Below are 12,510 nucleotides of genomic sequence, written 5' to 3'. Positions count from 1 at the left end.
CGCTCGCATTTAATTGCTATGCCATTCACCTGATACTTGCTGCCAGTAATTGCCAGCAGTTGCGCCCGGTGCGCCCCCCCCCCCCTTAATTTCCAAAGCAAATAAATATGGCTACAAACGGCAGTTTTTGGACTGTTAAATGTCAAAATTTTCAAGCTCGCTCGCTCGCTCGCTCGCATTTTATTGTTATGCCATTCTCCTGATGTTGCTACCAGTAATTACCGGCAGTTGCGCCCGTTGCGCCCCACCCCTCCTTTATTTCCAAAGCGAAAAAATATGGCTCCAAATGGCAGTTTGGGGACTGTAAAATGTCAAAATTTTCAAGTTCGCTCTCTTGCTCGCTCGCATTCAATCATTATGCAATTCTCCTGATGTTGCTGCCAGTAATTGCCTGCAGTTGCGCCCGGTGCGCCCCCCCCCCCCCTTAATTAACAAAGCAAAAAAAATATGGCTAAGAACGGCAGTTTTTGGACTGTAAAATGTAAAATTTTCAAGCTCGCTCTCTTCGCTCGCTCGCATTTAATTGTTATGCAATAACCACCTGATGTTGCTGCCAGTAATTGCCAGCAGTTCCGCCCGGTGCCCCTCCCCCCTTAATTTCCAAAGCGAAAAAATATGGCTAAGAACGGCAGTTTTTGGACTGTAAAATGTCAAAATTTTCAAGCTCGCTCGCTCCCCTCGCTCGCATGTAGTCGTTATGCCATTCTCCTGATATTGCTGCCAGTAATTTGTCGTTTCACATCGTCATTCCATAATCCATTTATAGGGGGTACAACCCCCTCTGGCACTTCCACACCCTCCCCCCCCCCCCCCCACCTTTGCTCGCTCCCTCGCATACTAACCCCCCCCCCCCCCCCCCCTCAAGATGAAATCCTAGCTACGCCGGTGCCCTTTCCCCGCTTGGTTTCCCTCAAAAACAGTACAAGTCTATATAGGGATTGAGAGCTTCCTATATTCCAAATGTCTGTCCAAAAAATCTCGTAAACATTTAGTGTAAAAACGCACCCCCCTTGAAAAAAAGCTGGTGACGCCCCTGCTCTGGAGCTTGGAGTTCGCCATCAATAAAGTGGCATCCGAGTGACCGGTCGAAACTGGTGACGAAAATTCGAATATTGCGTGGAAATCCAGTTCCCCGTCGCCAATTCTAGTGGGGAAATGAACCAGAAGTGGTGATCAGTTCTGATGTGCTATACTTATCAGAATTTCCATAATTCAGCACAAGAACTGATCACCAGTCGCTCGTAAGTCGTTCGTAACTTTACGAACAGCTTTATGAAACACCCCCCAGATGACATCTCAATGTCGACTGAAAACGGAAAATAGAATTAAGGATTTTGTCTGAAATTCTCTTTTCCGTGCTTCGTCATGATGAAATGTCGAAAAGAAATGACTCAGAAGCCCATTTCCTTCGCATTAAAAAAAAACACAAAAAAAAACAAAAAACATAGGCGACGGGGATTCGGGAACTGGATTTCCACGCAATAATATTCGATTTTCCGTCACCAGTGCCAGTGAGTCAAATCCGCACAAATTTCACACACATACCTATGGACAGTCACCCTCTGTCGTCTGCTACTAGAACGGCTGCCCGCCGCTTCAACTGAGGATTCTTGTACAGTTACATGCAGGTACTATCCGAATCTACATTTTGAAAACAACAACAACGACACGAGCGTTGTATGCCCACTAGCACTGTAGTGTACAAAAACTGTCTTACACACCGACCGGTACTCTAGCACTCGGATACAGGACAGCTAACGCCGACAGTACGAACTGGCTGTGTATATGGTCCAATAAATGTCAGAAATTAAGAAGGAAACTGTTTCATGTATGGGTCTGATCGTTGAGAAAGACGTAAAACAATGCCACTTCGTCGTTCTGGACCAACCTTCGTTGTAGTGCCACTTCTGCTGTTCTAGCCTGGTTCTGTTCTTGCATAGTTCCAGACGTGATCGTTCAACCGCGTACATAGAATAAATACTCCAGCGCTGGTTCAGTCTCGCGTTCGGCGCTTGCCTTGCGGAGCCTACACGAGTACTACTGGCCTCGTACATGGCAGGTAGGGCTGGACTGGACAGGCAGGGATCGACTCCGACGACGAAGAGTATTTAATGTCAGAGAGGCGACGCTCGGGGAGAAGGCTTGGTAAGCGTAGTGTAACACTTTGCCGCTTGTTCAGTTGGTGTTGCTGTTGTAGTCAACTAAGAAAAAGTAGGTTGGTCTGTCATATGATAGCTGTGAGTTTCCTACTGACTCTGCTACAAACGGAGTGAGGCATGATTTCTAAAGACAAGTTGTAGGAACGTGTTGCTGTCACTCTAGCCACATTAGTACACTAGTCTAGTGTACTGCACTGACAGTTTAATAGTGGATTGGTCTGACACCATAGTGATAGGCATAACAGTTAACAGTTAGAGAAAATGCAGATTTGACATCAGACTGTTGGCAAGTTAAGTATTTTTATTATTGATTACTCCACTAGGTTATCAAGGCAAATTTCCATTCCATTTACTACTGTAAAAGTGGTTATTTTCGCACAAATAATTTTTCGCGCTTGACCGGGTAAGACTTAGAGGAGTTTCGTGTGTTTATAATTCCGTGGAATCAAGACACCAAGTACAGGAACATATGGCAAGCAAAAATATTTGCGTGCTTTTATTTTCGTGCTAGTGTCTGGTTGCGCGAAATGCGCGAAAATTTCAACACTGCGAAAATTTCCACTTTTAACCGTTACAGTATTCAATGCAGTGTGTGTGTTTTGCTGTTTTTGTCACTTATGTGTTCCAGGGACAATTATGTCCTCTCTTTTTTTTTTTTCTCTCTCTCTCTCCTGTGTATTGCCCTGGTCGGGTGGGTATAGGAGTACTTTGACTCTTTGCACTTTTATTTAATCCATCCAACACTAGATCTCGGCCGGGCTGTATTATTTAAAAAAAATTAAATAAGAAAAAAAAAGTGTAAAAGACTTCTATTTGTTTGTCAGAAACATTGTTTTTATTCAAAGTGCAAAAATACTACACATTGACCAAACTAAAATGATTAATTAGATCTAGTGCAAGATATGCGCAATTGGTACACTTTATTGAGGTGTTATCATGACCTTTTTTTTCTTACCACTCCATTCACTGCTGTTTATTTGCCATTTGCAATGCATGCAGTTTATGTGGCAATTAATAGCTCCCAGCTTTATAGAAGACTTTATTCTTGGTGGAGAAACACCTGTGGAATTTCATCTGACATGATAAGGCCTGTATTCATGGTGTACTTGCTTTATTGTGTTTTGTTTTTTGCAAAAAGCAATCTCTCCTATAAATTTCTAGTCTTTCTGATCTTTTTAGGTTTCAACTTGCTGGGGATTGAATATTTTTAGCAAATGTTGTTTTGTTCCCAACTTTGTGGTTAATTTCATGTTAGTGGGTTTCTGTGTTGTAAATTTTTAAATGTATGATGGCATTGGCCTTTATTTAGTCAGATCTATCAAGCAGTTTGCAACCATATTCTTGCCAGATGTAATTTCCTCTCCAAGATTTGACATCCACTCACAATATACTGGTACAGATATTCTTTATAAATCAAGTAAGCGGGAACATAGTTCTTCTTCACCATGATTCAAGCTACAGATTGATGGACTGTATTATTACAACACACTTTAAAATTACCATAAATATGCGAGAAATGAATGAGGTTTTAGAAAGAATCCAGTTATTGATTACCATCTAGTTTTCATTTTATTTGATATGTCAAGTGCAAGGTGACTTTTTTTTTTTTTTTTTGATTTATAGCCTAATGTAGGAGCCATTACTTTAATGTATTTTGATGACTTTAAGCTGAATGATTTGGTTTTCATACTTTTCCTTGCAGGGAATACTTAAGAGAAAGAAGAAATCTAGGCTTTTACAACTGTAAAATAACAGCAACAATGAAAATACTGGTAGGCTGCCTGGGTATGACCATCATAAAGAAAACTGTTCCTAACAGCAGAAACTTTCTAATGAAATTGAGAATTATGCATTTTTGTTACATGCGTAGGCAGCAAGGTAGCCATTTGATGTGAATTCTACACTACAAAAATATGTTATCCTCTTTCTAAAAATATACAGATACAATTGTACAGTCGTGACGGGAAATTACACTGAAAATAAAAATGGAAGCAAGTCCTCCAGGAAAGTGTCTGCTCCAGGTCCACATGCACAGCCCAGAGGAACAAGCAGAGGATGAAAATGACAACCTCCTCAGGCGATCAAGTTTTGCAAGCAAAAAGAATACTCTGCAGGTCCCTGACAGCAGAGGTCGTTCCAACAGCTCCCCAGTCAGCGCAGACATTCTAACATTTGCTGGAAGCAGCGACGCTGTCAGGAGGTAAAGCAAAAGTGGTAATTTGTTAAAGGAATTTGAAATGCATTTCACTTTTTTTTTTCTTTTTTTAAAGAGCAGCTCTCATAGGGTACAGAATGTGTACAGTAACCTCAAGCCCATAGGTACATACACCTTGTATGTATGTGCTGACTTCCTTACATATCTCAGGAATAATTCATTGCACAAAAATGAAAATACTAATACACTAATATGCAAATGAAACTCATTCACTTGTTTTAGTACTTTGTAGTAGTATGAGTGTTATCTTTGCTTCTCTTACAAGTCAAAATCATAATTCTAGCTATTATTTGTAATAGATAGAGGTAATTTGGGCCCAAACAGGGGCAGGTAGCATGATTACAGGGCAATTATTGTTTTCACAAAGAAAATGAACAAGAAAAGATGAGAGTTTGTCAAATGTTTGCTCATTCATTTCAGATAAGACTGTAAATTTTTCTCAGGCACCATGTATGTACCTTTTTAAATGCTGAAGTTGTGACTGCAGGGCATGACACATGTGTCTCCCTCTTGCCTGATCAAGTGTCTCTTGAATATTACTTTTCCAGATGGTAAGTTTATGGCGTGCAGTGCTGGTGGTATGGGCACATAATTAGTGTGTAGCACCCAGCCCTGTGAACCACATTTAGCCCCTTTCTCTAACATTGGGCCCTCTAGGGAGAGACAGCTGTATATACCTGACTAAAAGAGAAAAGGAATTTAAAATATATGCACACTTAGTAAAACCATGCATGACTTTTTGGTTTAGGTTGTCAGAGAGCAGTGGCCGTATTTCCTACCAGACATTTGACTGGGATTCCGCCAAACTGAACAAGACCCAAGCTGAGAGAACAAGGATGGAAGATGTTCTCCTAGCCAACCTTTCACCAGGCTGTAGGATAGTAAGTCCTGCAATCCTTCTTGTAATAGACTGCAAGCTAGTGAGTTCCTAACACTAGTTAAAAATGATTTCCTGAGAAGACATGACATTGTGCATGCTGTCAACCATCAGAAAGAAGGTCATTGAATACCATTCAAGCATGCAACTGTGTGTGCACCACTTTGGTGGTGTGTGGTGGTTTGGTTTGATTTGTTTGATCTGAGAATCATGTTTACCACTTAATTCTTTTCCAGTTGAATTAACATTAACAACAGCCTAGAGAGGCTGCTAGAGATTCACCTCTAGAGAGGTGAATCTGCTAGATGCATTGGATTCCCAAGTGACTTTCCAAAATAAGTTTGGTCTGTTTGCTATATTCATTGGCCATCAAGACAAACTATATAGTAATGCTCCTTGCTAGATGGCAAATGTCTATCAAATATTTTATAAGTGGTCCCACTGATAGGAGCCATGATTGGGGGTGGGCTGCAGTATATTATATGCTAAAATATATCTGGAAAAGATGTAGAATCTGTACTGTAGGCTTATGTTATATTCTCTACAGCTTATGTAGTATTTGTATTTGAAGTGCATTTGTGCATGAATCATTTTAATAATTCAACCATTTCACATGTTCTGCAAAGATACATTTATTCCTTTCATGTCATCAATTATGAAATGACTACAGGTAGCTCTCAGAACCTGATTGAAGTGCTTTCTAATATCAAGTCAATACCTTTTGATGATGTAGTAATTGCTGTGAATATATATAGCAACTGTTTTATCTCTTGATTATCATACAATTGGTTAAACATATCTAAACTTGGAAATGAATGTGTGGCCATACATATGATTTGGCTGGATATTGGTTAGGTACTTTGAGGAAGGTGAACCACGGTCAGAAACTCCCACTGTCCTCACTTTGGTCTTGACAGAGTCAGGGCTCTGACATGTCTGTTGCAGAAGCCCAAGTATATGTTGAAGAAGTGAAAAGGGAATACATGGACAAAATCAACTTCTCTGGGAACAATTCAGCGCTAACTGAAAGGAGACAGCAGCAGTTTCTCCGCATGACCTCTCTGAATGGCGACCTCACGCTTGAGGATGAAGTCACACAAAGACAAGCAAACTGGAGTATGGACTTCGTCGATAGCCCAAACCAGAATGCTTCAGCAAATGCTAATGGTATGTAGGCCCTTGCATACATCTCCTTTGTTAGCAACAATCTCTTCAAAGCTACAAATCTTCACTTTCCCAGCAAATTTGAAATTGCATTTGTGCAAATAGTTGACTCACATCTTCCTATCATTTGTAATGTAGAGATACACCTTTTTTTTTACATTTCTGCAGGTGTTTGAGACAACTGCATTCATGTATTATGAAAAATGTTAATTTGAAATATCTAGAGAAGAGTTCAGTTTTGTATCTTTGTGTGCATTCAAGCCAAACATTGCATATATACTTCTGGCCTGTCCATGCTCCTCTGTGGTTTTGGAGTTTGATAAATGCCAAAGATAAGAACAGATAAGTGTGAGTTTCTACATTTACACTGCATACCTAGCATTCATTTGTATGAGTATTATGTGAGTGACCCAAGTTCCTATCCATGTGTTGCTATGTGACTATGCTTTCAGAACCTTTTCAGATATTCAGTGCTGTATGGTCATGATACATTGAGTAGTCTAGATGAAATGATTAATCTGAGGAAGTTATTGCTATTGAGCAAATCCAGAGGACATTACAATTTTTATGTCATTGAGTTTGTGTTACTTTGTTCGTATTTCGTTCTTCTCTTTGTGCCATTACATAATGTGCACAAAAATCACCATGGATATGTTAAAGTAGAATCAATAAGCTACAAACTGAAACAGCCCAGACTTACAAGAAATATCTTTGTCATGATGCCACTTGCAGGAGTGCCTTATACGGTTGTGTATGATGAGCCAGTGCCATACCATGACAAATTGAGAAGGGTCTTCATCTCAGATAAGCCAATCTCAATCAAGATAGCGGACTGTGGGCGTGTCCACTCCACTCTCCATCTCAATCCAAACCTGTAAGTTTGAAAGGCTCCTTTTGCCCCATATATGTGCGTCCCAACCAGACGCATGAGCCTGGAGTAAACACCAGCAGTATCTTTGATAAAGTGATAAGCAGCCAATTACACTAATTTGCATTCTTGCTGGTGGTGGAAGCTGTTGAAAATGTTTGGCTCCTAAGGAAAGCGTATTCTTTTGGATATTTACAAACCGTTTACATTTACCCACACTGTACTTTTGCATAACAGTAAAGTGATGCAAATAACCAAACTCTGCAGCTGAAGGTGGTGCTTATGTGAGGAGTAGACCTGTGGTGTGATGGCTTAGCCTCAGATATCTGATATTACAGTCAAGGATGATTTTTTGAAAGGAATTGATATTGAAAGTGAAACATGCACTCGATTCAATGAGTATCCTGATTGCCTTTTGAACAGGACATACTTCCAGTTATTTGCATCCTGTTTTCAGGGAATGTATCATACACTTCCTTCTGTAGACTGCAAAAGCTGTTCTGAAGTTCTATGTTTCAGGAAATGTTGTACTCTTGTGGGGAAGGGTGTATTGGAATGACATTATTGATCTGTTATCCCATGGATGTTTATCTTGGAAGATATGATACCACTCACCTGACTTTTTGTAGAATGGTTTTTTTTTATGCCAGTTTGCCTTATTCTATTTCTGAAATAATGCAGTCAAGATCTGTGATATTGCAACCAATTATTTTTTCCCCCTGCACGAAAGGTGCTTCTAGAGACATTGCTTGTTTGACTTATCTGTCTGTGCACTCGTTTTCCAGTGCAGTTTTAATGCCTACTTGATGAATGGAGAAACTGTCTCTTTGGACTTTGGAGTTCATTAAATTTGGGACAGAGTTTTTGAGACAATAGCAGTTCATACAATTTGGTACAGAAAAAGCAAATCCAGTCAATGTCAATTTGAATGTGGACTTACACTGTAAACTTGGAAGAGTGAGAAGTGTATAATGTGACATTATCACATTTAGCACATGGATATTGTATGATTCAGCCTGTAACTGATACGTTATCAGTCAGTATCAACGATGAATGTTGAACTGCAATTTCACCTTTGACTAGATGCTTAGGAAGTTTTGACGTAGATTTACACAAATTTTGTTAATGGAATAGTTGCAATAGATAAATTCTCTATGACATTTTGAACATGACTTCATGAGTGATGCTAAAACAGTAGGTAGAATATATCTTGAAATGTGGCATATAGGGTTGAAGTAACTTGAGTCATTGGATGGAGTGAATTCATGACAGGAATGAGAAAGCTGTGAATAGAAGTCAAGGTCAAAATCTGAATGTTTGTCACATACACCATAATTCAACCTAGTCTGATAAATTATTCTTACAGAAGGATCATGGCCAGTGAAAGAACAGATCATTTTAATGAATCTCAAAAATATAGGTCTAAATTTCCTGGGTTAAGCACTCATAGGGAGTGAACACCTGCAGCATTTTGTAATTCAAGATGTATTCAATACATCAGTTCAGTGAGAACGTTGCCTCCTGCATAAAAAACCCTGGAGGAGAATTGTGCGTATAGACACACAATCTAGTTTTGTACTTAGTCCGTATCAAAATCCAAATCAGTATGTTATCTGAGAAAGATGTGAAAAAGTTAATTGAGAAGGAAGACAAACAAAACTTACACCTGATATCAACTGTTATGACATTGCATATCACATGTCATTTGGCTGTGTACATGTTTAAGATGAAATCGGAGATATCGGACAGGGGTCGCACTTAACTTTTTTTTTTAACTAGCCAGGCGGACTACTTAGAATCAATTGTGACACTGAAACAATATTTTGGCTAGCCAGACGGACTAGTTACTTCAGAATTTTATGATTTTTAGCTAGTCTGACATGATTTTGGGTGGCCAATGGCCAGCGGACCATCGCCAATTTCGAACCCTGTCGGATATCCAGAGAAGCAAACAAATATACATATAACAGACAAGCAAACAGCAGAATTGTAAACCAGCAGACCTATGCAACTTGATGTTGACATGCCTGTGTCTTCGTACAGCCTTAAGATTGTAATATTTATAATGATGTATATTTTTTTTTAGTATTTTTTTTTGAGAGGATAGAGAAGTTCAATTTGTATGGTACAATGCAGTTAACCAGAAATGAGTTACATTCATATTCAGTCGTTGAGGTGCTACTCTTTATGAAATAAAAACAAAGAACTAGCAGTCTATTCCTTTTTATTTTATAGCTATTATATTGAGGTGCAACATGGGCCTTGTGTGTGGACAGTTCACAGAAGGTACAATCACTTCCTTCGTCTGCATGAGGAACTCATTCTCTACAAAGCCAGGCTGCATATACCGCTTGGTAAATCCAGGTGAGTTCAAGAATATAAGACATCCTTTATGTGTGTGTGTGTGTGTGTGTGTGTGTGTGTGTGTCTTTCTGTCTGTGAGTGCTTGTGTGGATATGCATAAGTTCTGCTGCTTTGTTTCACAATTTTACCAGCTCATTTTTGAAAAGTCATTATTGTAATTAATGTTATATCATTATCTCAATTGCTATATGCACACACACACACACACACACACACACACACACACACACACACACAATTTGCTGAAAATCAACCATTTTATTTTTCTGTTTCATTTATACATCCTTCTGCTGCTATTCAAAGTGTGAGGACTTTGATATTGTGTGAAATTTAAGTTCTGAATCTACTGAATGTGGTGTCCTGAGTCAAATGAATTATATTCTACATGGGCAAATGAGTTATGAGAACAACAGCATTTCTCTTGAGTGAACATTCATTGTATAAACTTGTCTACGCTTTTTCTGTTATGTTATCAAGCCACAAAGAAAGGCATAAAACATTTGTGGGCCTCCCTGATGATGTCAATGACCTTCCCCACTTCCCAAGAACACTAGATGCTTTAGTCAGATCCCATCAGCTGGCTAAGAGAATGGTAAGTTAATGATAATATCAACTAACTTTCTTAAATACTAGCAGTATGTTTCTAAAGGAAGAAGAGTTAATGCACATTAAATCAATTACAAACACTTTTTCATGTGATATTACCCAGTATATGAAGTATAATGATTTAGATGGATATAGTTTGTTTGTTTTTGTTTTGTTTGTTTTGTTTTGTTTGTTTTTTGTTTTTTGTTTTGTTTTGTTTTGTTTTGGGGGGGGGGTGGGTTCACACAAAATAAACAGTCATTAAAAAGTAGTATCTTTGCCTTCAGAAACTAATATAGATGTAAGTCAATATCCCCATTAATATAATTCGTTCTGTGAGATATTATCCTTTTATCTATTACTTTGGTGATATAGATAGCCATGGGGCTTTTTTTTGTGTGTGTGTTTTTTTTTGGGGGGGGGTTTTTTTGCTAAATAGTACACATGTTAACGGAAAGTACTCGAGAATATATTTGTTTTCACAGAGATACAGGTAGCTGAAACGCTAAATGCTCAATCCTATAGTTTCTTCATTTGCAAACTGTGCTACATGACAATCTTGACAGTTGTGAAAGCAGGTACTGGGAAAGCCCTAGGTATGTCATTGATATGGGTCAAGTTACAAATGTGACCAGTAAAGCTAGATTTCATGTTTTTCATATGAAATATTTTTCATATTCTCTTTCTATTCTTTCTTTAAAACAACAACCAACAACAACAACATATGGGATGCAATAAACACAGACTGTCATATCTTGTAAAACATTTATACCAATTTACCAGAAATATATATGTGTTATCATGTTTCATGGTCTTCAGTGTGCTGAATTTGGCAGCCATGTGATATATATTGTTGACTTTTGAGTATGAAAACAGATCACACTGGTTGAATGAGATGCTTGGTCTGCTCTGGACTTTACCCGCAAAGCTCTTTCATAAAGCTGGCTTTCAAACTGTTTGTGTTTGCATGGTACACATTGACGTTTATATAATGATCATGACTCAATATAGCCACTGAGTAACCCAGCTTATCTCTGACTTGATTAGTACTTGTAAGCAGTAGATTACCACTATGCTTGGGAAATAATGTGTCATTGATTGGTACAATTTTCATGACATATTGATGGAAAAGGGTGCGGTACTTAAGACATTGGCGGTTGTAATGCACACAGGTGTGCACCTACATGTATACAAATTGGATTTAAATGTCAAACCTACTTTTATCACCTACATCAGTTTAATTTACTTTTCAGCATTGTCTGAAGGAAAAAAAAAAACATACATATAGCTGTTGTTGAATTTACACTGCTGAATGTATTGTGCTAGCAGTTGATACAAGTTACACTTAAACTTGTCAAAATGCACAAAATTTGCATTTGGCTTCAGTATATCGTACTGAAGGTTTTTCCTTTGAAAAACTGACTGGCTGCATTACTGCAATTACTTTTAACATTGTAACTTTCTTTTATCACAGCTACAACTTGAGAAGTACTTGCAGGGTGTGGCAAACAACCCCTTGTACAGAAATCATCCAAAGACAGTAAGCTATCAAGCAACTTTATATGCTATATATTTTGCTAAGTTTGTATTTCACAAATTTTTGGAGTTGGGTACTATTTGCAAATTTAACAACATGCTAAGATATTGACTCTAATTCTGTGATCATGAATCTTACCACTCGCAAAATTTTCAGGAAGTCCCAATTTGCAAAAAATGAGACTTGCTATGATAAACGGCAAACACAAGATAAACCTCCCAGTAACTGATGGCTGCAGTTACATGATGTGATCGATGTGAGTGCTGACAGTTTTCCAACACATGAGACATACATGTAGATGGTTGCATTATATTGATGAAACCAATCTCTAAAGTAAAATAAAATGCTAATATTGTTGTACATTGTGTGGATGAAACATCTGCATAGTAGATAGTTGCTGCATATGATGTTGTGTCATAAGTACCCACTGAAATAAGACAATAAGTGAAAACTGAAACTTTTAAAATTATGAGTGTTTAAAAAAATAAATTCTATATCAAATATTTTGCTTGTTCTGTCTCTTTCCTTCTTTAGCTTGAGTTTTTGGAGGTCAGTCATATGTCCTTTGTGGATGAAGTTGGGTCAAAAGGAAAGTAAGTCACACTGTGTTTTGAGATTCTGTTCAGTTTGTTGATAATGTTCACCCAGATACATGTGTGATCTCAGTGTAAAATCACTCATAATCCACTTTCCATTCATTCTCCCCCCCCCCCCCTTTCTCTTTCTTGAGCCAGCTGTTTT

General features: G+C 38.4%; 1 protein-coding gene across 1 annotated transcript in view; it reads left to right on the top strand.

Annotated features, from left to right (window-relative positions):
* The first annotated feature begins 2,040 nt into the window (after window positions 1–2,040).
* The window catches only part of LOC139736949 (phospholipase D1-like), a 41,297-nt gene continuing 30,827 nt past the window's right edge, over window positions 2,041–12,510 (top strand). Inside the window, exons 1-9 of the mRNA XM_071647623.1 lie at window positions 2,041–2,145; window positions 4,101–4,359; window positions 5,123–5,255; window positions 6,169–6,418; window positions 7,148–7,289; window positions 9,519–9,647; window positions 10,125–10,239; window positions 11,707–11,772; window positions 12,304–12,362. Coding sequence (XP_071503724.1) covers window positions 4,145–4,359; window positions 5,123–5,255; window positions 6,169–6,418; window positions 7,148–7,289; window positions 9,519–9,647; window positions 10,125–10,239; window positions 11,707–11,772; window positions 12,304–12,362 — 1,109 coding nt within the window. The 5' untranslated portion in view covers window positions 2,041–2,145; window positions 4,101–4,144. The remainder of the gene's footprint in view (window positions 2,146–4,100; window positions 4,360–5,122; window positions 5,256–6,168; window positions 6,419–7,147; window positions 7,290–9,518; window positions 9,648–10,124; window positions 10,240–11,706; window positions 11,773–12,303; window positions 12,363–12,510) is intronic.

Source organism: Diadema antillarum, unplaced genomic scaffold (assembly GCF_040938485.1).
Source record: "Diadema antillarum isolate AM-2024a unplaced genomic scaffold, OU_Dant_1.0 seq00000674_RagTag, whole genome shotgun sequence".
NCBI lineage: Eukaryota > Metazoa > Echinodermata > Echinoidea > Diadematoida > Diadematidae > Diadema > Diadema antillarum.
The sequence above is the reverse complement of the archived record's forward strand: the minus strand, read 5'-3'. Positions and strand labels throughout refer to the sequence as shown.